At 49.1% G+C, this 23,848-nt stretch overlaps 2 protein-coding genes across 4 annotated transcripts in view; one reads left to right on the forward strand and one right to left on the reverse strand.

Moving 5' to 3' along the window:
- The window catches only part of DNAI1 (dynein axonemal intermediate chain 1), a 64,702-nt gene extending 41,502 nt beyond the window's left edge, over positions 1 to 23,200 (forward strand). The window contains exons 13-20 of one of the 2 annotated variants that reach the window (XM_079113251.1): positions 5,562 to 5,809; positions 10,072 to 10,161; positions 10,288 to 10,375; positions 11,017 to 11,096; positions 12,289 to 12,437; positions 12,537 to 12,636; positions 14,817 to 15,002; positions 22,719 to 23,200. In XM_079113251.1, coding sequence (XP_078969377.1) covers positions 5,562 to 5,809; positions 10,072 to 10,161; positions 10,288 to 10,375; positions 11,017 to 11,096; positions 12,289 to 12,437; positions 12,537 to 12,636; positions 14,817 to 15,002; positions 22,719 to 22,766 — 989 coding nt within the window. In that variant the 3' untranslated portion in view covers positions 22,767 to 23,200. Of the gene's footprint in view, positions 1 to 5,561; positions 5,810 to 10,071; positions 10,162 to 10,287; positions 10,376 to 11,016; positions 11,097 to 12,288; positions 12,438 to 12,536; positions 12,637 to 14,816; positions 15,003 to 17,955; positions 18,261 to 22,718 lie in introns of those variants that run through there. The other variant, XM_079113250.1, reaches the window with a different exon arrangement.
- ENHO (energy homeostasis associated) lies at positions 18,319 to 20,637 on the reverse strand. 2 transcript variants are annotated; one of them, XM_079113278.1, is made up of 2 exons: positions 20,049 to 20,387; positions 18,319 to 19,126 (listed from the first exon to the last, which is right to left on the reverse strand). In XM_079113278.1, exon 2 carries the CDS (start codon positions 18,963 to 18,965, stop codon positions 18,735 to 18,737), a length of 231 nt encoding a protein of 76 aa, XP_078969404.1. In that variant the 5' UTR covers positions 18,966 to 19,126; positions 20,049 to 20,387; the 3' UTR covers positions 18,319 to 18,734. The 2 variants fall into 2 exon arrangements, with proteins under 2 accessions (XP_078969404.1, XP_078969403.1); XM_079113277.1 differs by having other exon boundaries at positions 18,975 to 19,126; positions 20,049 to 20,637.
- Positions 23,201 to 23,848: the final 648 nt, after the last annotated feature.

Raw genomic sequence — 23,848 nt, forward strand, 5'->3', positions numbered from 1 at the left:
TGGGAAATGAAGGGAGGCTTTTGTTATTGTCATCAGAAGAGCTGACAATCATTGCATCCATTCCCCTAACTTCTAGAGGGACTGCTTCCCCACTGTCCCAGAAAAATAGTGCCACCTATGGGGGCTTGTCTCCCCCACTCATAAAAGTAGAAATAGTAGGCATTCCCTGAATGCCTATGATATTTGTTTCCTGTTGCTACAATAGTAAATGACCACAAACATAATGTCTTAAAACAATACCAATTTATTATCTTACAGTTCTGGAGGTCAGAAGTTCAAAATGAGTTCTACTGAGCTAAACTCAGGTGTCAGCAGGGCTGTGTTCCTTCTGGAGGCTCATGGAGAGCACCTGTTTTGTTATCTTTCCAGCTTCCAAAGGCTGCCCGCATTCCATGGCGTGTGGCCTTCTTCTAGCTAGCAATCGCATCATTCTGACATCTGTTTCTGTCGTCACTTCTCATTCTCTGACTCTACTGCCTCTCTTTTTCCCTTATAAGAACTCTTGTGATTACATTAAATCCACCCAGATAATCCGGGATAATCTTCCCATCTCAAGGTCTTTAGCTTAATCACATCTGCAAAGTCCCTTTTGCCATGCAAAGTGTCATATTTATAGGATCTGGGGATTAGAATGTGGACATTTGTGGGGGGGGCATTATGCTGCCTACTGCACACCCCCTCCAAGTGCTTCTTGCATGACTTAATAAGGGAGTCATCAAACAGCTGCTGCCTTGGAGCCAGTCCTGGGCTGGCCTCATTTAAGGTGCCACAGTACAAGAGGAATCCTGTTGTCCCAAGCTGGCAGGGTACCCTTGTCTCTGCAGTTTGCCATCTACTTCCTACTGACCATTGACCTGGCTTTAGCCTGGTGGCCCAACATGCCCTCTGCCTGCCTTATTCCCTCTGAATCCCTGAGTAAGAACCCAGGGTATTCCCAATAACCAGCATTCTCCACAGTGGCCCCCATGATATAGAGCTGTTCTTTACCTGCTGAGCAGGAATGAATTATGGTCTAAGATCCCACTGCTAGTTGCCAGTTCAAGAAGACATCAATCCATGGGGGTTTTTTGTTTGTTTGTTTGTTTTTTTATTTGTCCTTTTTAGATATACATGACAGTAGAGTATATTTTGATATAAATACATGGACTATAGTTTATTCTAATTAGGATCCCATTCTTGTGGTTATACATAAGGTGGAGTTTCACTAGTGGTGTATTCATATATGAACATAGGAAAGTTATGTCCAATTCATTCCACTGTATTTCCTATTCCCATCTCCTCTTCCATCCCTTCATTCCCCTTTGTCTAATCCAATGAACTTCTATTCTTCTCCCGCTGCCCCCATCCATGTTTCTCATTGGGCACTGGTCTACCAGAACTCTGGCAGAGGCAGTTGAGGACAATCAGAGCTTTGGTGTATGGTGGAATTAAGACCCACATGTGCACATGCACATCCACACCCACACCCACACCCACACCTGCTACTCCTCTTGCCCGAGATCACAGCTTCCTGAGAACTTCCACAACAGGCTCTATCTAATAGGGGGTCAATTCTCCTCCCCCAAATCTTGTGGATCATTGAGAAGGGTAGAGTCAGGGAGGCCTTAGTGATTATCCAGTAGAGCAGGGTGAGAGGAGGATTACCACAAAAAGCAAGACTGCTGAGGAGCAAGCTAAGGTGTGTTTCCTCCATCCTTCACAGCAGGTCAAGGAAAAGACCTGCTCACAGTTCCTGACAATGTGTGAGGGCAAAGACTACACCTCAGAAGAGATATCCTTGGTGGATGAATAGTCTAGAAGGCCTCCCAGAGATGGTCCTCATGGGCTGGTAGACACTCTAGACAGTGTAGAAGAGAAAACCATGCAGCTTAAGGAAGCAACAGGAGCAAAAGCACTAAGAGGAGCAGAGCTGAGTTCCTGCTAGCAACCCTCTCTCTCTATCTCAGGGTCAAGGTCCATATAATTATGATTTCTCTCTCTCCCTCCCTCTCTCTTGCTCTACCCCTTTTTTCCTCCCTCTACTTCTCCTTCTGTTCTACCCAGCTACATATACTTACTGAAATCCTATAGCCTGGAGGACCCCAGAATTCATTCACTGGATCCAGACTAGAGTTTCTGCCTCTTTATACAATGGAGAGTGGAATTAGGAGGTTCCCATCTGGCTTGCTGGACACTCTAAATCTTCCCTAAGAAGCCAGGGAGTTTGTAGCATTCAGAGCAAAGTACTCCAAGGGCCAGATCTAAGGTACTACAAGCCTTGACCATTTGGGACTCTAATCTCATTGGGTGACTTGAAGCTAATGTCATACTGGGACTGTTGATGACCTGGTTGGTGATGTCATACTGATGAAATACTGGATGACTAAGCAATGATATCATTAGGATTGATGCTATCATATGCCCAACCCCTTGTGGGGTCAGAGACAGGCCACTCACTAGATCCTGCCCCTGAATGAGTAATGCACAAATTATCTCCCTTTGGTGTGGGAGATTTGGACAATGGTGTCACTGAATGATGATATCACATGAGGACTATTGGTGGTTTGAGTAGTGATGCCATTTAAGGACTTTTGGAAGATAAGATGAGAATATGGGCTGGACATGGAGGCACATGCCTCTAATCCTCAGGAGACTGAGGCAAGGATTGCAAGTTCAAATCTAGCCTCAGCAACTTAGTGAGACCCTTCTCAAAATAAAAAATAAAAAGGACCGGGGATGTGCTCAGTGGTTACATGCCTCTGGGGTCAATCCCTGGTACAAAAATAATTTTTTAAAATTTTTAAAAAGATGATGATATGATAGTAGGACTATTGAAAGTTTGGGTTGGGTTGTCACACTTGGTAAACCTGGAAAATGGAATAATGAGGTCTCAGAGGGGCCACTGGAGTCAGGGGTGAGTTCATAGTATAAGACAGAGTTGAGAGGAAACCCCAGTTGAATAAGGATTTTCTCTGCTTTCTTGATGTGATTTGGCAGAAAGACCCCCAAATTAGAATTCAGGAAACATACAGTCTAACCATGATTAGGAACCATGATCTCTATGTCTCAGTTGGTTGCAAGTAACAGAGATCATTAAAACCAGTTTCACAAAATGGTCCTCAATGTCAGCATGCATGTGGTATGGGAGCTAGTACGATTGGTTGTTCTATGTGTCCCTCTTTATGAAATCCATGCCTTTCTCTGCAGTCATTCCCTTTTATCCTGCTTGACTACTCTGTCCCCTATACATTCTCTAGCTTAAACCTGGAGTGACTGGATTGGTTTTGCTAGTATCCACCACTCCATTAAGTTTGATATCCCCTTCCCCTTCTTTCTCCACCTCCATGTAAAGACAAGATTCTCAGAGCAGTATATATGCAGCTATAAAAGGGATATTGGGTATAGCCAAAACCATGTGATATGTATTATGCAGCTGGATACACCACTTCTCTCCTGTAGGTCTCAGTTTCTCCATCTATAAAATCAGGGGGGCATGATTCCAGCCTCTAGTCCCAGTGGTTCTGTAGTTGGGTTAGAGATGTCTTCAATACAGAGTTACTAAGCCAATGTAGGGCTTCCTAACCTCCTTTCTTGGTTCCACTGGTCGTGAACATTCTGTGCATGAATGTAGGGGCAGGAGTTTATCTAAAGAAAGCAAGTCATCATTGCTGTCCCTCAAGGGGCCAGGACCTATGCATAGTAAGAGTAATTGTGAGGATCATGGCCACCTTTGCTCCTTGGTGCAGTAAGGACACCATCTGAGTCCTTGGCTTGAGCATACATTCCTTCACTCTCTTGTTCACCCACTCACTTGCCTACTCATCTACTCACCCTGTATCAGTCTTGACCAGCATAGAAGACAGGTTGAAATTTGGAGTACCAATGGCTTGCCTCTGGCCTGGCAGTTGGTTGGTTGGTCAGTTTGTGGATTAATCATTCAGCTGCAGGATCTAGTGAGTGACCTGTCTCTGACCCTGCGAGGGGAAGCCCACAGCGGGAGGCCCAGGTCAGGTGTTCAGGATTTGTCTGATGAACAAAAGGAGCTAAAGTGATGGTCACCCTGCCCAGTTCAAGCCTTTCATGTTCTCAGGAGGAGAGACATTCCCCTTAGCCAGTTCTCTTGGAGTAAACCTATGAGGCCCACCCCTGAGTCCTATAGAATGAGGTACTGGTAGCTCCATCTTACCTACCTCAAGGCCAGCTTCCAATTGGCTTTGAGATAGAGCCAGGCACAGAGTGACCCAGCTTTGATTCCAGGGGATCTGGAAGACCCCAAGTGTCTCCTTTTTACTGGGAGGCTCACTTTCCCCAGAATGGAAGCATTTTCCTTCCTGATTTACCATTTGCCCTCCCCATGGCTCAGGCTAGACTCTGGAATCTTCTACCCGAGGGTCCTCCCCCGCTTTGCATGTGTATCCTCCCTTGAAAGTGATCCAGGGAGGGGCCACTGACTACAGTCCGAGAGCCTATGAGGATTAGCCCAGTAAAAGAAGGTGATCTTCCCCATAGAGAGCTGCTCTGATGGGTATGTCAGCTTGCCTCAGCTTCCAGTGTACAGCCTGGCTAGGACAGCCTGGCTCCTGGCCTCTCCCTGCTCCCAATCAAAGCACAGGTTGATCTTTGCAGAATGCCTGGAGTGGGAATACCTGGGACAGAGTAGTAACTGAGCTCATGCCATGAACCCTGGGATCTGGGTCCAACTCAACCCAGAACCCCTCCCCCTTTTCCTTTCATGGTACTGAGGTTTGAATCCAGGGATGCTCTTTCACTGAACTACATCCCCTGCCCTATTTTAAAAATTTGAGACAGTATCATCCTAAGTTGTTCAGGCTTGTCTGAACTTTCAATCCTTCTATCTCAGTCTCCCAAGTCACTGGGATAACTGATATAAATCACCATGCCCTGCCCAGACATTCTCTTGAGTAAGGGGTATCCTTAAAAAATAAGACAGAACAACTTAGCAAAACTAGTCAAGTTGAGGTTACCTCCCTGATACTCCCACCCATGGACTTCATACTTCAGAACTGCCTACTTTGTCATAAGGTCCCAGGTCCTGCATTTGCCAGGGACAAAGGAGGAAGTCCTGAAGCAGGGAAGGTGGAAAGGACTCTCATAGTGGCCAAAAGTCTGCCTTGGCAGAGGGCCTCCAAAATGGGGGCTGTACTAGCCTCCCACCTTACTGGTTGTGGTTACTTTGAGCTTAGGAAAGGGGCTGAGAGGTCTGGGCAGGAAAGTTGGATTCAAAGACTGGACTGTGTTCAATGACTGCATATCAGGATAGGCACCCAAGTGTGAAGAAAAATAAAAGAAAGAGCACTCTCTTGACATGGGCAGGTAGGGAGGCTGAATAGGCCTATAGCAGCATGACTGGCTGACTGGGATCTTCCCATGAGCCCTGTAAAGATGTAGGCAAAATCTCATAATTCCATTTCACAGAGAAGATAAAACCCAGAGAGGGATCCCAGGCTCTCTGACAGGCAGAGCAGGGCAAGACTTGCCCATCTGGTGGAATAGGGGCAAGGGGGCTCTCTCAGCAGAACAGATGAATCCTCCAACTGCAACCATCCTTCTTCCCTGGGTAGATGACTTTATGAAGCAGAGCAGGGGCATGCTGCTGCTCTACAGCATGAAGAATCCCAGCTTCCCTGAATACACCTTCAGCAGTGACAGTGGCATCATGTGTCTTGACATGCACGTGGACCATCCCTATCTAGTGGTGGTGGGCCACTATGACGGTAATGTGGCCATTTACAACCTCAAGAAGCCCCAATCCCAGCCTTCCTTCCGCAGCACAGCCAAGTCTGGCAAGCACACGGACCCTGTATGGCAGGTCAGTCTCCCACCAGAATGGGAGAAGTGTGTGGGCCTGGGAACCATGGGGAGGGGAGAAACTTGGGGAGGAGAGGGCTGTAGGCAAGGGTCTGGGGATGGCAGATACCAGCTTAGAGGTCAAGGAACTGAGTGTGAGAAGAGGCAGAGAAGGGCAGAAGGTGCAAATCAGGAGGTAAGAGAGTCTCCAGTAAGAAATGGGTTCTGGTGCCCTGATGCTCCCATCTGGGGGCCCCATCTGTCAGTCAAGTATCTCTTAGGTTTGGCAATCAGTAAGTCAGAGGCCATAGATGGAGGCCTCCAGGGCCTGACAGACTCTAGCTGCGTATGTTAGGGACTACAGATCCTTGTCTATAGGCTTGCTTGGCTCCCCACAGGGGCTCTCCTCTGCCATCTGGGCTAGATTTTGGGAAGTTCCCAGACAGGGATGGGTACTGCTGGTTGCTTGCCCTGTGGGTGGAACTGAAGGACCTGGCATGCTGAGGTCTGTCCTTGAGCCAATTTATAGCACCAGTCTTCTTCAAATGGGCTAAGAGGGGTATGCAGGGCCTTTATTGCAATGTGAGATGAGCCCCAGACCATTACCAGGACCTTGGGTCTAGATTTCACCATGACTGTCTCCTATCTTATTCTATGGGGAGTAGATTTCACAGGTTCCCTCCTAGAGGGTCTCTTAGCACTTTTCAGGCCGCCCCTCCTCACTATTTCCCAAAGGTCCCTTGCTTCTACAGCTGTGTATCTTCCCTGCTGGACAGAGCAAGTCTGGAAGAATCTAAAGATGGATTTCTGCCTCAAATTGCCCAAAACCTCCGGGCTCATCCAGCAACACTCAGGCTCTGTCTTCTCATCTTTTTCTGCTCTCCTGCCCTAACAGTCTTCAGGCAGGCTCTGTATCCCTACCTCCTCTGGCTTTGAGCTCCCCTGTTCCAGGCACTGAGTCTGAGCACGTAGACAGACCTGAGCAGAGAGAGGACTGCCCAGGACAGCAACATAGTTCTCTCTCAGCTTTATCTTTTACCCAGAGCCTGGGGAAGATGGGAGGGAGACAGCTCATCCTGCTACACACCTTCCCCCTCCCCCCCGACAAGGCAGGGACCAGAAGATATAGCTTCAGTAATTCTCTTTACCAAAAAGTCCACCTCCCAATTCTTTACCTCCAGGCACATGGAGGTCTCCAGGCATGAGAGACTTTATATCTCAGAGAAAGGAGAAAAGACTTGCCTTGATGGAGCCAGTACCAGACCTAGAGGAATCAACTCCTAAGCTGAATTATGAGGAATGAGAAAGTGTTAGCTAAATGAAGACTGGCACAGGGAGGGTCACTTATGCAATGACATGGGATTTCAAGCAGAGTGGCCTGTTGGGAAACAACACATCATTCAGGGCATGTGTTAGACTGGGGAGGGGAGCAGACCTGAGGAAAGGAGAAGCATCCAGTCCTGAGTGTGCTTAGCTATCAAGTCAAGAAGCTTGGACATTGTAGGTCAGTGATTTCAAATAAAATGTTAATATAAACACAATACATTAAAAAGATGGGATTGGAGATTCTTTGGTAGGATCAGGGCCCTGCTTACTGCAGGGTCCCCTGTTATTATCTACTCTGTCCCCTGCACTACCTTCTCAAGGCTCCTAAGATTTCCCCTAAGTATTGTTTGAAAATTGCTGTCCAGTCATCAGAGGATTTGGATTGTGGAGTAAGTCATGATTGTTTCTTTGAAAGATCATCGGCTGTAGCATGAGAAATTTTAAAGTCTAAGCAAGAGTAAGGGGCAGTGCAGATGGAGATGAGGAAGTAGAATGGAGAGCTGTTAGGGCAATAAAATCTGTAGGAGGAAGGAATTGATTACGTATGAAGAAAGGGAAGAATTGATATTGCCTGTGTTTGGAGTGCCAGTAGGGCATCTACAGAAGTGGAAAATGGCAGAGAGGAACAGATTTGGTAAGAAGTTAATAAAAGAAGGCTGATAGATACCCAAAGGGACATCTCTTCTAGGCAGTTGGAGGTAAGAGTCTGGAGCCAGCCAGGTGAAGTGATGTATGTTCTCAGCTACATGGGAAGCTGAGGTGGGAGGATGGCTTAAGTCCAGGAATTGGAAACCAGCTTGGGCAACATAGCGAGATGCCAGCTCAAAAAGAAAAGGAAAAAAAAAAAAAAAAGAAAGAAAGAAAGAAAGAAAGAGCCTGCAACTTGAAGGAGAACCAGCAGGCTGGTGAATGAAATATCAAAGACATCAGAATCTAGGTCCTTCTTTTTTATTTTTTTGCAGTGCAAGAGATTGAATTGAACCCAGCACCTTGTGCATGCTACTGGGTCCTTCTTATGGGGATTTGTGAAATCCAAGGTATTTAGAGGAGCCCAGAAAGGTTTTTTGGACCAAAAATGCCAGGCTGGGGCAGGAGTTTGTTCTGTTGGCAGTGGGGAGCCATGGAGAAAACTGTCTGAGACTGAGCTCCTGTCCCATGACACAGGCCACTTCTGCAGAGACTCTGCCTAGGTAGCCCAGCCTTGCTCAGGCCCTACTGTGAAACCTTAACCAGTACCAGTACGGGGTATGTGTATGTGCTATGCAATTATGGGAAAGGGAGCAGGAAGGATGTTTGAGCAGAGACTGGGGGCAGGCAGGGGTCTGCCTTAATCAGATAGGGCAAAAGAGGAGGAGTCAATCAGGCTCCGGCTCTTCCCTACCACCTGGTCCCTGGGTGTTCATTCATTCCCTTTTCCTCACTTACCACTGTGCCTCTCCTGCTTTATTCCTATCCTGTCACCTCCACTCTAGGAGCACATGTGTGACTTACACACACACACATACACAGTTGCTTGCAAACGCACACACCACCCCCCACTGGGCATCAGGCTGCTAAGTGGGGTGTGAAATACAATTTCCATGAGTGCTGGCGTCTGCTCATTAAACACTTCCCTTTGCAGCTCCCTAGTGCCTCTTACAGCCTGGCCTTTGACACCCCTTGTCCCCTCCCCCCTTTAAAGGGACCACCTTTACACAGAGGGAAAGTATTTTCAGTACAGGGTAAGCTCTAACTTGAGCCTTTACTGGCTCTGCAGTGTTCCACCCCCCAGTGAAAGCTTAAAAGAGCCCTCTGCCCAGACAAGCCCAGGCAGGACTCAGCCCGCCCTCCTACAGTCTGATCAGCCAGGCCTGGGGGGTGGCTGGGGAGAGACAACCCCTTCTCCCCACCCCCCAACAGCCATGGTGACAGCTGTGGTTACAGGCAACAGCACTAGGTTCTTGGCCTCCCTCACTGAGCCTCTGATTGTGACAGGGGGAGGGGACTGGACAGTGGTCCCGGCATGGGCGGTCTGGAGGGATCCAGGGGATAGAAAGCTCTGGGCGCCCAGCCCCACCCCAACTCCATGGGACTTGGCTTGGTTAGGCCTCCACATCTGGCAACAGAAACTTGAGCTTCAAGCGTGTCATCTTCATAAGACAACAGCTCTGTCTCCAAAACACTTTCCCATATGTTTGCTTCCAGCCCTGAGAAGACGGGTGGGGCAGGATAATTAACCCTGATTTGCAGATGGAGAAATGCAGCTCAATTCTGGAATTTGGGAGCAAGATTCTGGGAGCAGGAGCTAGTGATGATGTGAAAGTGGGAACAGAGGAGCCACTTCCTAGAGAAAGGCCAAGCCTAAGAGGAGGGCAGAGGAGTGGGTGTACTCCTCTCCTTTTCCGCGCCACCCCCAAGCAAGCAGGAGAAAGACCCCTGCAGAAACTTGGCACCCACATTGCTAGGATGATGGTAATAATGCAGGCATTAGCCAACATTTGTTGAATACTTAATATGCACAATGTTCTGACCTAAGTGTTTCACATATCATATCTCATTATTCCTCACAACAAGCCTGTGCTATTATGACTTCCACTTTATAAGTGAGAAAACTGGTTGTTGGGCCCTTTCCTTTCCAGGTTATGTGTATAGAAGGAGGTTGAACCCAAAACTATAGCTGCATTTCTACAATGAGGATCCTAAAATTCAACCCAAGGAGGAATAGTTACCTCCACTGTGAGTCAGTAGATTAGAACAATGCCTGACTGGCACTGTTGCCCCAGTTTGGTCAGGGACAGAGGGATATGAGAGAGACAGAGATGGATAGAAGGAGGTATGGAGGACCAATCGCGGGATACTGGGAAATGGGCTCCCAGAACTTGCTTCTGAGCCTCAGATGGGTGTTTGGAGGAGCCCTGCTCACAGTCCTATCTCCACACCCTAGCAGAGTCCCAGAGCTCTTGGTTTTGGATGTTTCAGGTCAGGTGGCAGAAGGACGACATGGACCACAACCTTAACTTCTTCTCTGTGTCATCTGATGGCAGGATCGTGTCTTGGACGCTTGTGAAGGTTGTCTCTTTCTCAGAGAGTGTCTCGCAGGGGTAGATGGAGACTTGGGGGAGTCAAAAGGCAAAGGGTATTCCCCCTGATCCACCCCAACCCATATGCTCTCCCTCAAACCCTCTGTGACTGCAGAGTGAGCTGGTTCACACAGATGTCATCAAACTGAAGGTGGAGGGCAGCACTATGGAAGTTCCTGAGGGGCTGCAGCTACACACAGTGGGTAGGAACCCCCTTCAGGCCTGGCCAGCCCTTCAGGCCCCCTGAGGGTCAATGAGAGTGGCCCTCCCTTTCTCAACACTCTCTCCCCAATTTGTGCTGAGCCCAGACAGGAGGTAATAGGAAAGCCTGACACTGTCAGTTTAGCCCTTGGCCATTTGCAGACCCTCCCTATTCACACAGGTCCCTTCTGGGTTTTAAGACCCTGCTTCGTTTATGCAGATCAGGTGCTGTTATGCAGATCCATCCCTGTTTATGCAGATCAGGGCCCTGTTTACCCAGATCCTGTCCCTGTTTACTCAATTCCCACCCTGTTTATGCAGACTATATCCCTGTTTGCACAGACCATGTCCCTGTTTGCAGACCTGGTCCCTGTTTACCCTGACCCTGACCCTGTTTAACTCAATCCTTGCCTTGTTTACCCAGGCCCCCATTCCTGTCTACAGAACTCCTGGCCCCTTTGCAGAGTCCTAACTGCCTGGGACAAACAGTCCAGAGAACTGGTTTCTGTTTGCCTGGCCTGGTCCCAGCTGTCACAGGGGCCCAGGTTCAATCTGTCCCTCACAGAGCCCTTCTGCTGAGCAGGGGAGGTGCTGGGAAGCTCCCTCTCAGAACTGAACTAAAGTTGTTCCCTCTTTTCCCAAGGCTGTGGTACCGCCTTTGACTTCCACAAAGAGATTGACTACATGTTCCTAGTGGGCACAGAAGAAGGGAAAATCTACAAGGTGAGGCAGCACTGCCCATGTCAGCAGCTCCCAGGGCCACTTGGGGAATTTAAAGCACTCAACAAATCCTGACAAATCTTAGTGCCACTTATCAGTTCTGGAAGGCTTCTTGGGGGAAGAGAATGTATTTCCTGGTCAACTTGGATGGCAGGAAAAAGGACTAAATGCAAGAAAGGGGATGGAGAACCTAGAGAGTGACTTTAGTCTAGCTTAGCCTCTTTCCCTTTGGGCCTTCCCTCCTTTCCTGGGAGTGGAGGCAGGGGTGGGCTTGGGGAAGTTGAAACATTCTGGGCAAACTTCCTAGAGGAGATCTGAATTTGAACTGGACTTTGAAGGCCAGGCAACAAGCAGATTGATCTCTGAATATCGGGTGCATCCCTGCCGGCAGGACACAACCTCGCAGCCGGTGTCTGCAGTGTCTCAGTGTTAGTAGGTGAACGTCCCTCTGAACCTCCATCGTCCAGAAATAGCTCCGCTGCGAGCTTTTCTTAGGCTCAGAGACTCAGAATGTTAATTACAGGCAGCCTCCCGGGAGCCCCTGAGGCCCAGCCAGAGCTGGTCTGAATGCAAAAAAGGTCCCCACCCCCCTCTCCTCCCCGGCGGCCGTTGGCAACCCCAGAAAAGCAGAAGGGAAGGGGAGACCAGTTAGTCACTCTAACTCCTGGAGGGAAGGGCAGAGAGAGGATTGCAGGCTAGGGCAAGAAACTGAACGGGAAATCTGGGGCTCCTGAGTCTACTCCTGGCTTCCTACCTGCTCTAATCTGTACAAGGCAGGATGTTTCTCACTGTGGCAAGGGTGATGTCTGCCGCAGTGAACCCAGAGCTCTGTCGGTCAGTGCACAGGTCGTGACCTGGAGAAACTCAAGGCCTGACACCTGCTTTGCCCTGGTGCAGGGACAGAAGACCTTTCTGACTGGCCTAGAATTCCCTAGCGTCAGCCACTGGGCAGACTACAGCGCTTTCCGTCACCCTCCAGGAAGTCTCCCCTGTCCTCCTGAATCCCCAGCCCCTAAGTGCCTCCTTTCTCTCTGGGTATGTGGAATATGGGAAGAGTAGCCAGCAGCTTGGCCCCAGCTCAACTGAGCCAGCAATGTGGGGGCTTCAGTTCTGATCCTCCAGGGCCCCCAGGGAAGCCATGGCTGCTGACTTTTATCTCACTGTTGACTCCTGATCTTTCCTTAACCCCCACCAGTGCTCTAAATCCTATTCCAGTCAATTCCTTGATACCTATGATGCACACAATATGGCAGTGGATGCTGTGACCTGGAACCCATACCACACCAAGGTCTTCATGTCCTGCAGCTCTGACTGGACAGTGAAGATCTGGGACCATACCATCAAGTGAGGGGCCTACCCTTGGACCTGCCCTGCCTTGGGCCCTCCCTTGGGCTCTGGCATTGTAAGTCCTGTATCATGAGGTTCACCTCGTTACTACTGCAGGACCCCCATGTTCATCTATGACCTGAACTCAGCTGTGGGTGATGTGGCCTGGGCACCATACTCTTCCACTGTGTTTGCAGCAGTCACTACAGATGGGAAGGTGAGTGACCCCTTCATGACAGTGCTGAGCCCCTACTAAAAATCAAATGAAGTATATCGGGGTCTATCTCCTAGAGATCCCATCCCATGCCCAGGTCAGTAGGGAAAAGTGGGGCATGAGGACTGTGCATTCTCAAAGGCCAAGTATCCAGAGTCAAAAAAGGAATCAGTCATCCTAGGATGCCTCAAGGAGGGAATGGGGCTTTTCATATCAGAGGAGATGAGGTAATGCCACCACCAGTTATCTTCTCTGAGTTCCCTGGGGAGGGAGCTAGAAGGTGGCAGGGGCCAGCTCTAGCTAAAGAAAAATTTATGAGCCAGAACTGATCTGTGACTGAAATAGTGTCTATAAGTAGAGAGGTTCCTCTCTCTGGAAGTGTGCAAGTTGATGCTGAGAAGGGGCTTCAGTGGAGCAAAATGGGAGGGGTCTAGTCAATATTGAGAATTAGGAAAAGCTCAGAAACATTTTGTGAGCACACTCTAAGATGCACACCTCTTTTTCTTGTGGACTTTGATATAAACTAAAAGGCAATGCTGCCCCAAGGAAAGAATATAGTGATTAAGGTATCACCCTAAAGTTGTCTATCATCTATACCCTGAATAGATGTTTACTAAGGGTCAACTATGGTGCCCAGCTATAGACTAGACCCTAGTGATTCAGGCACTTGCTCTTAAGGAACTTACATTCTAGTAAAAGGAAAAAGACAAAAAGCAACAATGTCAAAATTCCCATAGTGTTAAGAGCAGAGGATTAAAAGAGGGTAATGTACTACAAATGTTTATAACAGCATTATTCATAATAACTAAAGAATGAAATAAGCCAGTATTCATTGATAAAAAATCTCCTATATATATGAAAAAAGTATTCTTCAGTAACACCAAGGAATGACATACTCATACATATTACAACATGGAAGAACCTTGAAAACTTTAGGTAAAATAAGACAGACACAAAAGGACAAATATTGTATGTTTCCATTTATATGATATGCCCCAAATAGATTTGCCTAGTATATCTACAATAGGTAAATCTGTAGAAATGGGAAAGTAGATTTGTGGTGACCTAGGACTGGGGGGCTAGGGAAAAATGGGGAGTGATTGCTCATACATACAAAGGGTTTTTGGGGGGTGATGAAAACATTCCAAAATTGATTGTGGTGATGGTTGTATAACTACGAATATACTAAAAACCAAGAACTGCATAATTTAAATGGATAAATTGTATAGTATGTGAATTATATATCAACAAAGCTGTTATAATAAGAAAAGGAAAGAGTGGTCAGGAAAGGCTTCTTGGAAGAGGTGATATTCAGGCTGAGAGCTGAATGACAAGGAACCAGCTGAATGACAAGATGGGTTGAATGACAAGATGGGGTGGGGATACCACCCACCCTAAGCAGATGCTGGCACAAACCCTAAGGTGGGTATGAGCTTGAGGGACTTCAAGGACATGGAGGCAAGTGGGGCTGGTACATAGTAAGCAAAGCGGGGAGAGCCCAGTGAGAGTGAGGTGCGGGCTAGAGAAAGGGATCTGGATTTTATTTTTAGTGCCAAGGAGATTCTGGGAGGATTTTAAATTTTTTAAAGGGAAGTCTGGCTGCTGCATGGAGGATGGATTATAGAAGGGCAAGAATAAAGGAGGGGACCAGTTAGGAGACTGCCACAGTTGTCTGGGCAGTTGATAGTGGTTTGGACTTCGGGTGTGGCAAAAATAACATCAAACATTTACTAGGCACCTTATGTCAAGCACTATCTGAGCTCTTGACATCTATAACTGGTATGAACCCTGGTTCTGCCACTCACTAGCAAGTTAGCCTCTAAGAGCTTCTAACACCTCATTTATAAAATATGGATAATAACAAAACCACCTTATAGAGTGGTTGTGAGGAGTACGATTAGATAATGCAGACTTGCAATATGTGTGCCCAGAGTCTGATAAATGATAGCTGCTGCTATTATTGTTGATTCTGTATAGATTTAAAATTTCTAATTTTTTTATTCTCACTCCCTCAAACATAAGAAAAACATAGAGAATAAACTTCCCTCTCCCACTGCCTCCAGCTCTAGTGTGCTAACCATTAGCCTTCTGTAGTCTCCTCAGAAATTTCAGGACTGGTTCCCATGAGGTGTTGGGCAGGGGCCTCATTTCTCCTGAGTGTGCTGATACTAGCCCCTCTATAGGCCCATGTGTTTGACTTGGCTGTCAACAAGTATGAGGCCATCTGCAACCAACCCGTGGTGGCCAAAAAGAAGAACAAGATCACCCACGTGCAGTTCAACCCCATCTACCCAATCATCATCATTGGTGATGACCGTGGGCACGTCACCTGCCTCAAGCTCTCACCCAACTTACGCAAGATGCCAAAGGTATGGGCTCTGGGAGTTTGGGCTGCCACAAGATGAGGATGGTGGGGAGGAGCCAAAGGGGAGGAGCCAGGGGTGACCCCAGGTTTCTGGTTTGAAGGACCACAGGGTAAGGATGGTCTCATTGCTCAAATGAGGCACAGAGGAGAATCATGATTGTGAGGAATCAGATCCATTTTGACCTACTATGGGCCAGGTAGAGATACCCAGTGAACAAGTTGGCCTGAAGCCTGAGGTTTGAGTGAGGGCATCGATGGCTTACTGGGAGGAAGGGATGCTGTGAATGTGATAGGTCACCAAGGCAGGGAATTCAGTGCTTAGCCAATGCTTCATGGCTGGGCATACACAGGCTCCAGTGTCCCTCAGCTGGAAGCTGTGGATCTAAACAGGGAAGGAGGAATGACAGCAACTAGGTCAGCAGCTATGCAATCCTCCTTTTGAGCTCTGATTTCTTTTTCTGGGGTCTCTAATAGTTAGGAGTCATTGCCCAGAACCCAAAGGCCACAAATACCGGCCATGGGTCCCAGAGTTATGACCTCAAAGTCTAGACCCAGACCATATTCAGACTTAAGAACCCAGACTTGTCCCAGGCCTTAAAGTCCAGAGCCCTAGGACCCAACTTAAAAATTCAGAGCCCAAGAACCCAGAGCCCAGTCCTCCCCATTCATGTACAGAGTGGAGATGGCTCTTTGCTTTCTGCTAGGTTCTGGGCTAGAGTTAGGGTTGAGCCAAGTTGTCCTGATGAATGAAACTATGTTGCAATCTGAGGCCTTTACTGTTGTTTGAGGCAGGGGCAGAGACTCTCAGCCACTGACTTCTTCCCTCTGCTTCTACCCAGTCAGGGACCATTGCACCATCCCTCTGGTGCTGGCTTGGTCTGTTCCCCACCATGGCCAGGGAGGCAAGGGCTGAGTGTGGCCTGGCCTGTAATTGTAGCCAGCTGGGGGAGGGGGTGGACTTGGCTATAAATACTCAGAAGGCTGTTAAGCGCCTGCAGCTGTGGCCCAGAGGCTGCGGTGGGCTTTTTTTTTTTTGGTGGGGGGGGAGTCAGGCGTGGTCTGAATCTCTGCTGAGCCCAGCTAGTTGGCCTCAGAAGGGGGAAGGAGGGAAGAAGAAGGCAGCACAATTTGTGGAACAGATACAATCTGTTCTTAATTTAATGAGGAGAGAGGGGATGGCTTAAGCTGGCAGAGTTGGTCAGCCCTCTGGGAGGATGATGGTCACTCTTGGAAGGAGAGGCACAGCGATAACACCATGAGAGTGGTAGATATGGGGGCAGCCCTACCTGCTCTGATCTGGGAAAGCAAGACTTTCCCACAGTTTCAACTCCCCACAGAACAAGGATCAGTCATGATTGGGAGAGCTGGGCTTTGTGTATTTGGGAACCCATCTCTGAGGGACCTGAGCAGGGGACAGTTGGGTTCTTGTACTTGGGTGAAACAGAGGTTCCTGTGAAATTGCCATCTGACCCTTATCAGCAGCCAAGAGGTTTATACAAAAGGAAGTCCTCTGGGTATCCTTACTGCCGTTCCCAAGAGGGTTTTACCACAGAAGCCCAGACTTCTCTGCACAGGGAGCTTCCTGTGATTATGTCAGAGATCAAGGACTATCTTACCCCAACTACTGTATAGATGGTAAACTGAAGCCCAGAAAAGCAAGGGACTTGCCCTAAGTCATATAGGGTGATCATGACAGAACTGGAATCAAAAACCAGGTTTCCTAAATCCCAGGGGATGGAGTGAGGCCAAGAAGAGAACAAGAACTTAGTTTGGGAGGGAGAGTGGGAAGAGAGAAAAAGATTTCTTTGTCCCCTGCCTGGAGAGTATAGAGGTGAGGTGGGTAATGGCAAAAGCACTAGGCTGCAGGGGGCTGGAGAGACAAGATTTGGGAATAGCTGCAAGGGTCAAACCAGGAGGAAATTTGAGCTCTGTGTGGTATCAGCAGCAGAGATGGGCCCAGTAAGGGGTCTACTGACACTATACTCTCCTCCTACCTTAAAGTCTAGGCCAGATCCAGGTTGGGCCTCAGCAGGCAAAACTGGGGCAGGTGCCAGTGTGCAGTAGCACAGGTAGCTAAGAGGGTAAGGGTCCAGGAGCATAGGGAAAGAGGAAATGGCAGCTGCCCAGCCTGCTAGCATAGCCCACACCCCACTGTCTGAAAAGTAGGGAAAATGTAACTGGTGTGGTCTTCCAAGGAGTTCTTGGGGTCTTCAAGAAACATGTACCCATGTCCCAACTCCCTTTTTCTCAGGGCCCAACTTACCAGCAGAAGCATTAGAGTTCTTTGCAGGTGGGGGGTGACAGTCATAAGTTTAGGATCTTCTCTTCTGGGGGACAGTCCCAGTCAATGACATCTGGAGTCACATGGGATATCCCATCTGCCCTCATGGGTCTCCTGATACTTTCTCCCACCCCGGGTATGTTTGACACAGCACGTCTGGCTCCAAATGACACCCCACCCCCAACCAGACCTGAAGGTATTGGCTAAGAGCAATAGATGAGGACACCTGTGGGCTTGTCCACTTCCTTCTCCCTCCTCAAACACATACCTATCACCTCCTTAGTAGGTCTCAGTCCTTCCTGTGGAAAGGATGGTCCCAGCACTCAGGACCTGACCTTCCAAAGAGTTAAAGCTCTCTTTGGTCTGAATGGCTAGTTCCCCTGAGGGTCAGGGGATGGATGCTCTCTCCCACTCTGGCCAGCATCAGACTCTATACCCAGCTGAGATTCAGAGCCAGAACCAAGGCCTTCTCATAGGCCCTCAGCCTGGGCATGTGGGTCACCTAATCTGAGCTGGGAAAGGCTCATGTGGAAGTTGGGGACAGTGGGAATCTAGAATTTACTGGGTGGGGGAGGAGTAGGGCATAGCTGGGGCAGGTTGAGCAAAGGAGTCACTCAGAGAGAGACAGCTCATCCTTCACCACTCCTTCCCCCATGGATGTTTCCCCTTTACCCAGGAAAAGAAGGGCCAGGAAGTGCAGAAGGGTCCAGCTGTGGAGATCGCAAAATTGGACAAACTGCTGAACCTGGTGAGGGAAGTGAAAACCAAGATCTAAGGGCCTAGTCTCAGTCCCTGACCCATTTCTTGAACCTAGTACTTGCAGTCCTTGGGTTGGGTACCAGGGTGCCCATGTGACTCTACTCCTGATCGGGTCTCTGTATTTGCTATTCTCATTCTGCTTCTGAAGGTCCCAGGATTTGACCCTTAACCACCATGACTTTCCTCTTAACTGTGCAAAAATAAATCTGTCTGGAAGTTTATCCCATGCCTTTAATTCTGCTACCACAGGGCCCTTAGGAAAAGAAGAAAAATCTCAAAGTAGAGCCATAGTTCCATTTATTATCCAGCAAACAGTGGGAGGACCAGGGGAGGGGCCCAGCCTGGACACCCTCCCATTATTGCCATGGGTTCCAGTTTGCTTTCCCAACCTAGAGGGCCCAGAGGTGCTGAGCCTAGGGAAAGGGTAAACCCAGCCCTTGGCCCTTGGGATGGAGCAGAGTTCAGATGGCCCTGGCCCTAGCACCAACTCCTGAACCCCCACCCCAGGCCTGTCCGTCTAGGGCCACCTGAGCCTCTCTTGGGGCCAGGCTGGCTAGACTCTGGGCTTCTGGGTCCAGCTGTAAACAAGCTGGACTCCAAGTTCTGGACCCCAGGCTGACTGAACTCTGGAATCCTGATTCCAGGATCAGAGTTGGGTAGACTTAGGTCCCAGGCTCCAGGGTAGGCCAGGGGCCCTCAGGGCTGCAGCAGGTAGCTGCCTTCATGGCTAGGCTTCTGGGGTGGTGGTGCCTTCTCAGGACAGGGGCCAGGGCTGGAATTGGGACTGGATTCAGAGAGAGAATCGACGTCGGCAGAACGAGAGTGGCAGGCCCAGCAGAGAATGACCCAAAGCAGCAGCAGCAAGAAGCCTACGAGGCCGTTGCAGACGATGGCGATGAGGGCCCCCTGGGAGATGGCTGCCCCCATGACGGGCAGTACCCTCAGATCAGTACAGACAGCGGAGCTGCCTCAATGGCAAGGCCCATGCCGAGGCAGAACTCCAGTATGGCCCACTTTCCAAGGAGGCTGTCCTGTCTGCTCACTCAATGATTCCTGGGCAGTGGAGATGCCCACCTGCAGTCCTGAGCCTGGGGGCATAGAGCAAAGGAGAGGGTAGTGAGGGAGGAGGAGTGAAAGAGGCCCAAGCCAAGAGCTCCCCTCCCACATCTTTGACCTCCCTGGCAGAGAACCCTGGGTCCCACAAGGCTCAAAGACATCACATAATCAACACCCTCATCCTCAGGTCTGGCTCTGGGCACCTGAGTGTGGGTGTAGCCAGAGGAGGGAAGCTGGAGTAGGCATACCTCATTCTAAGAGCTGGTAGACACTGCTTGGCCCTTCCCATCAAGCTTCCAGCCCTCAAAGGTACCCCACTAGTGGGTGGGACCGAGTCCTAGGCCCAGATTGAAGGGGACAGTGACCAGCTTTAGTGTGGTCAGGGCACCTCCTCTCAAGACTGCAGCCAGCCAGCCCAGGAGACCTGCAGAGGCGCCAGCTCACACAGAAGGAACTTTGTGGAGGCCCTGGCAGGCATGTGTGGGTTCTGTGTCTCCAAGGTTTTGTGCCTAGGTGTGCCTTTCCATGGGACTTGTCTCTCTAGGTCAGGTGTGTGTGTCTGGGTGTTTGGTTTTCCTAAGGTTCCCCTAATGGATAGGTGCCTCTCCTTTGCATACCTACCTCTGGGATTGTGTGTGGCTGCCTATCTCTGGGTAGCTCTCTTTACATTTGTCTCGGTGTGTCCCCATCCCTGAATGTCTGAGTATCTCCTTTCTCTCCCAATCTGTCTCTGAGTATCTCTTTATCAGTCCCTGTGTGTGCCACTCTCTCTTCCTGGCTGTGTCCCTCTGTCCTCCTGAACGTCTCTCTCCCCTTCTTCGTGGGGTCTGTCTTGGTGGTCTGTGAATCTCCCGGGTGTCTCTGCCTTTGTGTCTGTCTCTCTTTGGGGCTGTGTCTCTTCCTCTCAGTCTCGGGTCTCTGCCCCCGTGCCCGCGGAGGGAGGCCCCCCCTTACCTGAGTTGAGCCCGGTGCGCGCCCGCGGGAGGGTCCGGGGCAGCGGGATGCTCGGCGCAGATTGAGGCTCGGGAGCTCGCGGGCGGGGGGCGGCGGGCGGCTGGCAGGAACGACGTCCACTCCCCCGGCCCTCCCCCTCGGCCGCGCAGCCTCCGCCGGCCGCTCCCGCCGCGGCGAGACCGGGGCGGCCTCTGCCGCGGGCGGTCTGCGGCGAGCCGGCACCTCCTCCCCCTGGGGCGGCGCCTCCTCCGCGGCCGCGGCCGCTAGCTTGCTCACTCGGCGGCGCTCGGGCTGTAGCAGCGGGAACGGCGCAGAGTTCGGCTGGGCTCGGCTGCGTTCGGCTGGGCTCGGCTTCGGCCGTCTGTAGTCGGCTGGGCTCGGCCGAGCTCCGCCGGCAGCAAAAACAGTGAAGAGCCCCGCCTCCTGGGTGGCCAGCGGCCGGCCGCCTGTCGGGGGCGGAACCATCTCCACACCGCTGCCGCCGTTCCATTGGCTGGCCTCACCAAGTTCCCGCGCCATTGGTCGTGCGCTGGGGTGGGACAGGACCGCCCCTGGTGCAGGCCGGAGAGGCGGGGGGGGGGGGGGGGGGACGGCAAGAGAGCTGAAGGGGATACTTGGTCTTGATATGGCCCCAAGAAGGTATAGGATGGGGCGAGACTCATCTTCTAGCAGGGATTTCTTGCACCTTCCACGCCTGAAAGAGCAACACTTTCAACATCTGAGAAAGGCCAAGGCCTCTACACCACTGCACCTGGAGAGGCCCGCCCTCCACCCCCAACCACCTGGGAGAGGTCTCTGACCTCTTTCACCCAGAAGAAGGCTCTGTCTCCACACCTGGGAGGACACTGATCTAAGAGGTCCACTATGTCCTACCCGTACTCCCGCCTGAGTATGGACCTTGCATCCTCAGTATAGAGGATTTGTACTTGGCCCTGCATTCGGTGGTGCTAGGAGGTGATGTGAACATCTCTGGCAACACAAGTTCTTTGGATGCATTCACTTACTTCCCACCCAGGGTTGATCTCAGACTTATACTTTGCTGTGCTGTGAAGGAGTCTGCGACAGAGGAGTGGTGTACCCAAAGAATTGCTCTGTCTTGGCTGAAATACTTTCAGACCTGATGAAAGTCCTGACTCTCCATCCTAAAAGCTCTTCTAAGAGGAAAAATAACTTGGACAGGAGCAATTAGGTAGAGCTTCTCCCTGAACCTCACATGCCAGAGATTATTATTTTATTTTTGGTGCTGGGGTTGAGGACATGCACTCTACTACTGAGGCCCCTCTCCCACCCTGATAATTCTTAAGTGTTATGATCTGGGCTCTCTTCTCATCTCACATATTCTCCATGGGCAATCACATCCCTGAAACTATATCTGGAATTCTAAACTCAATAACCAAGTGTCTACTGACATCAGAGTGGTGCTGATTCCTGGTTCTGCCATTTACTAACTTTGTGACCTTGGGCAAATTCCTTAACCTCAGCTTTCTTGTCTGTAAAATGGTTATTGTGATAGCTACCTCTCAGGGTTGTTTTTCACTAATTCATTTATACCAAACCAGCCACTTCTCAGCAAATTTCAGCTGATAAAACCCCCAATAACCAGGTGGCTAACAGACCCCATTCTCCAGGGCCATGAAATTCACATAAGACCCCTAGAAATTCAGGTCTTGTTTTGAAAAGAAGAAAGAGAAGAACAAAATAGTCTGAAATACTAAGACATCCAAAGCTACTGAGCTAACGACTGTCTAAAATAAATTTTGGAACCTATGGAATTTACCAGAATGGATTAATTTTAGTTTTCTCCCCTGTTACCCAGCAGGGTAAGGGCATTGTGAGGAAGATCAGATCAGTTATAGGAGAGAGAGGAAACATGTCATTGTACATCTGAGTATAATGTGAGTGAAGTTTGTGACCCAGCTGCAGGAGTTCAGATTTTATCCTGAAAACCATGGGAAACCACTGAAGAATTTTGAGCAGAAGGAGTAATGTGATCACATCCAGAGATTAGAAGGATGATTTGGACTGCTGGATGAAAAGGAGTGTCAAAAGCATTTGAGAGTGAAGGCAAGGAGTAAAAATTAGTTGCTGAAATGATGGGAATAGAAGTGGGCAAGAGGACATTGAGGATATTTGGGAGTTATAGCTGGCAGAACCCAAGAAACTTGGTAGGGAGGTAAGAGAGAAGGAAAAGTCTTGGATAGCTCTGGTTAGTGGCTGGGGATATTATGATGCCATTTGCTGTGAAAGAGAACACATGAGGAGTGAGTTTCAGCAAGGGACTTGGCGGGGGTAGCGGGGAGCACTGATGAGTTCAGTTTTGGAAATGAGAGATTGGTGGTAGTGGTATCTGCTACTACTGCTTATTTTTGGAGGTAGTTTACAAATTCCCCAGAAAATACTATGATTGGTTGTGTTAGTTAGATGTTTAACTTTGACCAATCAATGATGGTCAAGGGATGACAACCAAATCGAGTAATATGGCCCACACGATAACCCTGTGAATAGTAGGGGTGGGGTGGTTTCCAGGAGAAGAAGGATCATGAGTAAGCAAAATGGCAGGTGTTCAAGAGGGTCTACCTTTTGTTTACCCAACACATACACTTCATTTTCTATATATATGATTCCAAAAATGCCCCCACCTATTGTTTTTGTTTTTGTTTTTGTTTTCAGTGCTGGGGATTGAACCCAGGGCCTTGTCCACCTATTGTTATAGATTAAATCTGGAATGTCTTCTAAAGGCTCATGTATTGAAGGTTTGGTCCCCAGCTTGGTGCTTTTGGGAGGTGGGGCCTAGTAGGAGGTCTTAAGTCATTGTAGCCATGCCTTTGAAGAGAATTGTGGACTCCAGTTTCTTCTTCTTTTACTCACCCTGGCCATGATTTGAATGGCTTTACTTTATCTTGTGCTGCCTGCCCTAATGTGCTTGCCTCATCACAGGACCAAAAGCAACCAGGCCAACAGATCATGGACTGAAAGCTCCAAAACTGTAAGCCAAAATAAACTGTTTTCTCTTTAAAGGTTGATTATCTCAGGTATTTGTTACAGTAATCAAAAGCTGACTAACACATCTACATAATCTAACCATCCCACTATATATATGCCAATAAATTCACCTTCTTTCCAATGAGGGGCATCTCTGACACATCCAGCTACTGCTTCAGGAGGTTATATCGTAGGACAATTGTTCTTCAAAAATAGGTTCTCTGGGTAATGTCCTGCTCTAGTTAGGTCTCCATGAGATGTGAGTATGGCCCACTACCTTTTAACTGCCTTGGGACTATCTTTATACCAATCCCCCCACCATCACACACATATACACAAAAACTCCTAGTGTTTAGAAATGTGAGATATAGAGAATAAAATGGAGTAAAAAGGAAGCTCTATGTATTGGTCAGTAATCCAAAGCATTATCACAAATGATAATGAAAATGATAGGACCAGAAAACCTCATGAATCTGTTTGTTGACTTCAATTCTTTGGCTGTGAAGCTCCTCAATCAGTCAATGTGACTGTCCCAGGTTTTGCCCACATTGAAGAGAACCCTTGTTCTGAGAGGGCCATTGTGGAGAAGTTTTCTGTGGGGCACTGTACTGATTAACACCACACTTTCAGGGGTGTCTTAGGGATTGTTCTGGGATTGAGCAATCACAGATTTCTGCATTGATGAGGATTAGGGTTGAGACTTTTTTTCTTCCTAAATGATACAATTCTGTGGGGTTTTTTGTTTGTTTTGTTTGTGCTGGGGACAGAACCCATGCCTGGTGCATGATTCAGTTCTCTTAAAACCATAATCAGCTACC

Source organism: Sciurus vulgaris (assembly GCF_902686455.1).
Source record: "Sciurus vulgaris genome assembly, chromosome: 15".
Classification (NCBI taxonomy): domain Eukaryota; kingdom Metazoa; phylum Chordata; class Mammalia; order Rodentia; family Sciuridae; genus Sciurus; species Sciurus vulgaris.

Coding starts and splice junctions, on each gene's coding strand:
- ENHO (XM_079113277.1), bottom strand. CDS start 20,567: ATGGCGCGGGAACTTGGTGAGGCCAGCCAATGGAACGGCGGCAGCGGT. Junction 19,127..20,048: donor GCGCACCGGGCTCAACTCAG/GTAAGGGGGGGC, acceptor CTATGCCCCCAG/GCTCAGGACTGCAGGTGGGC.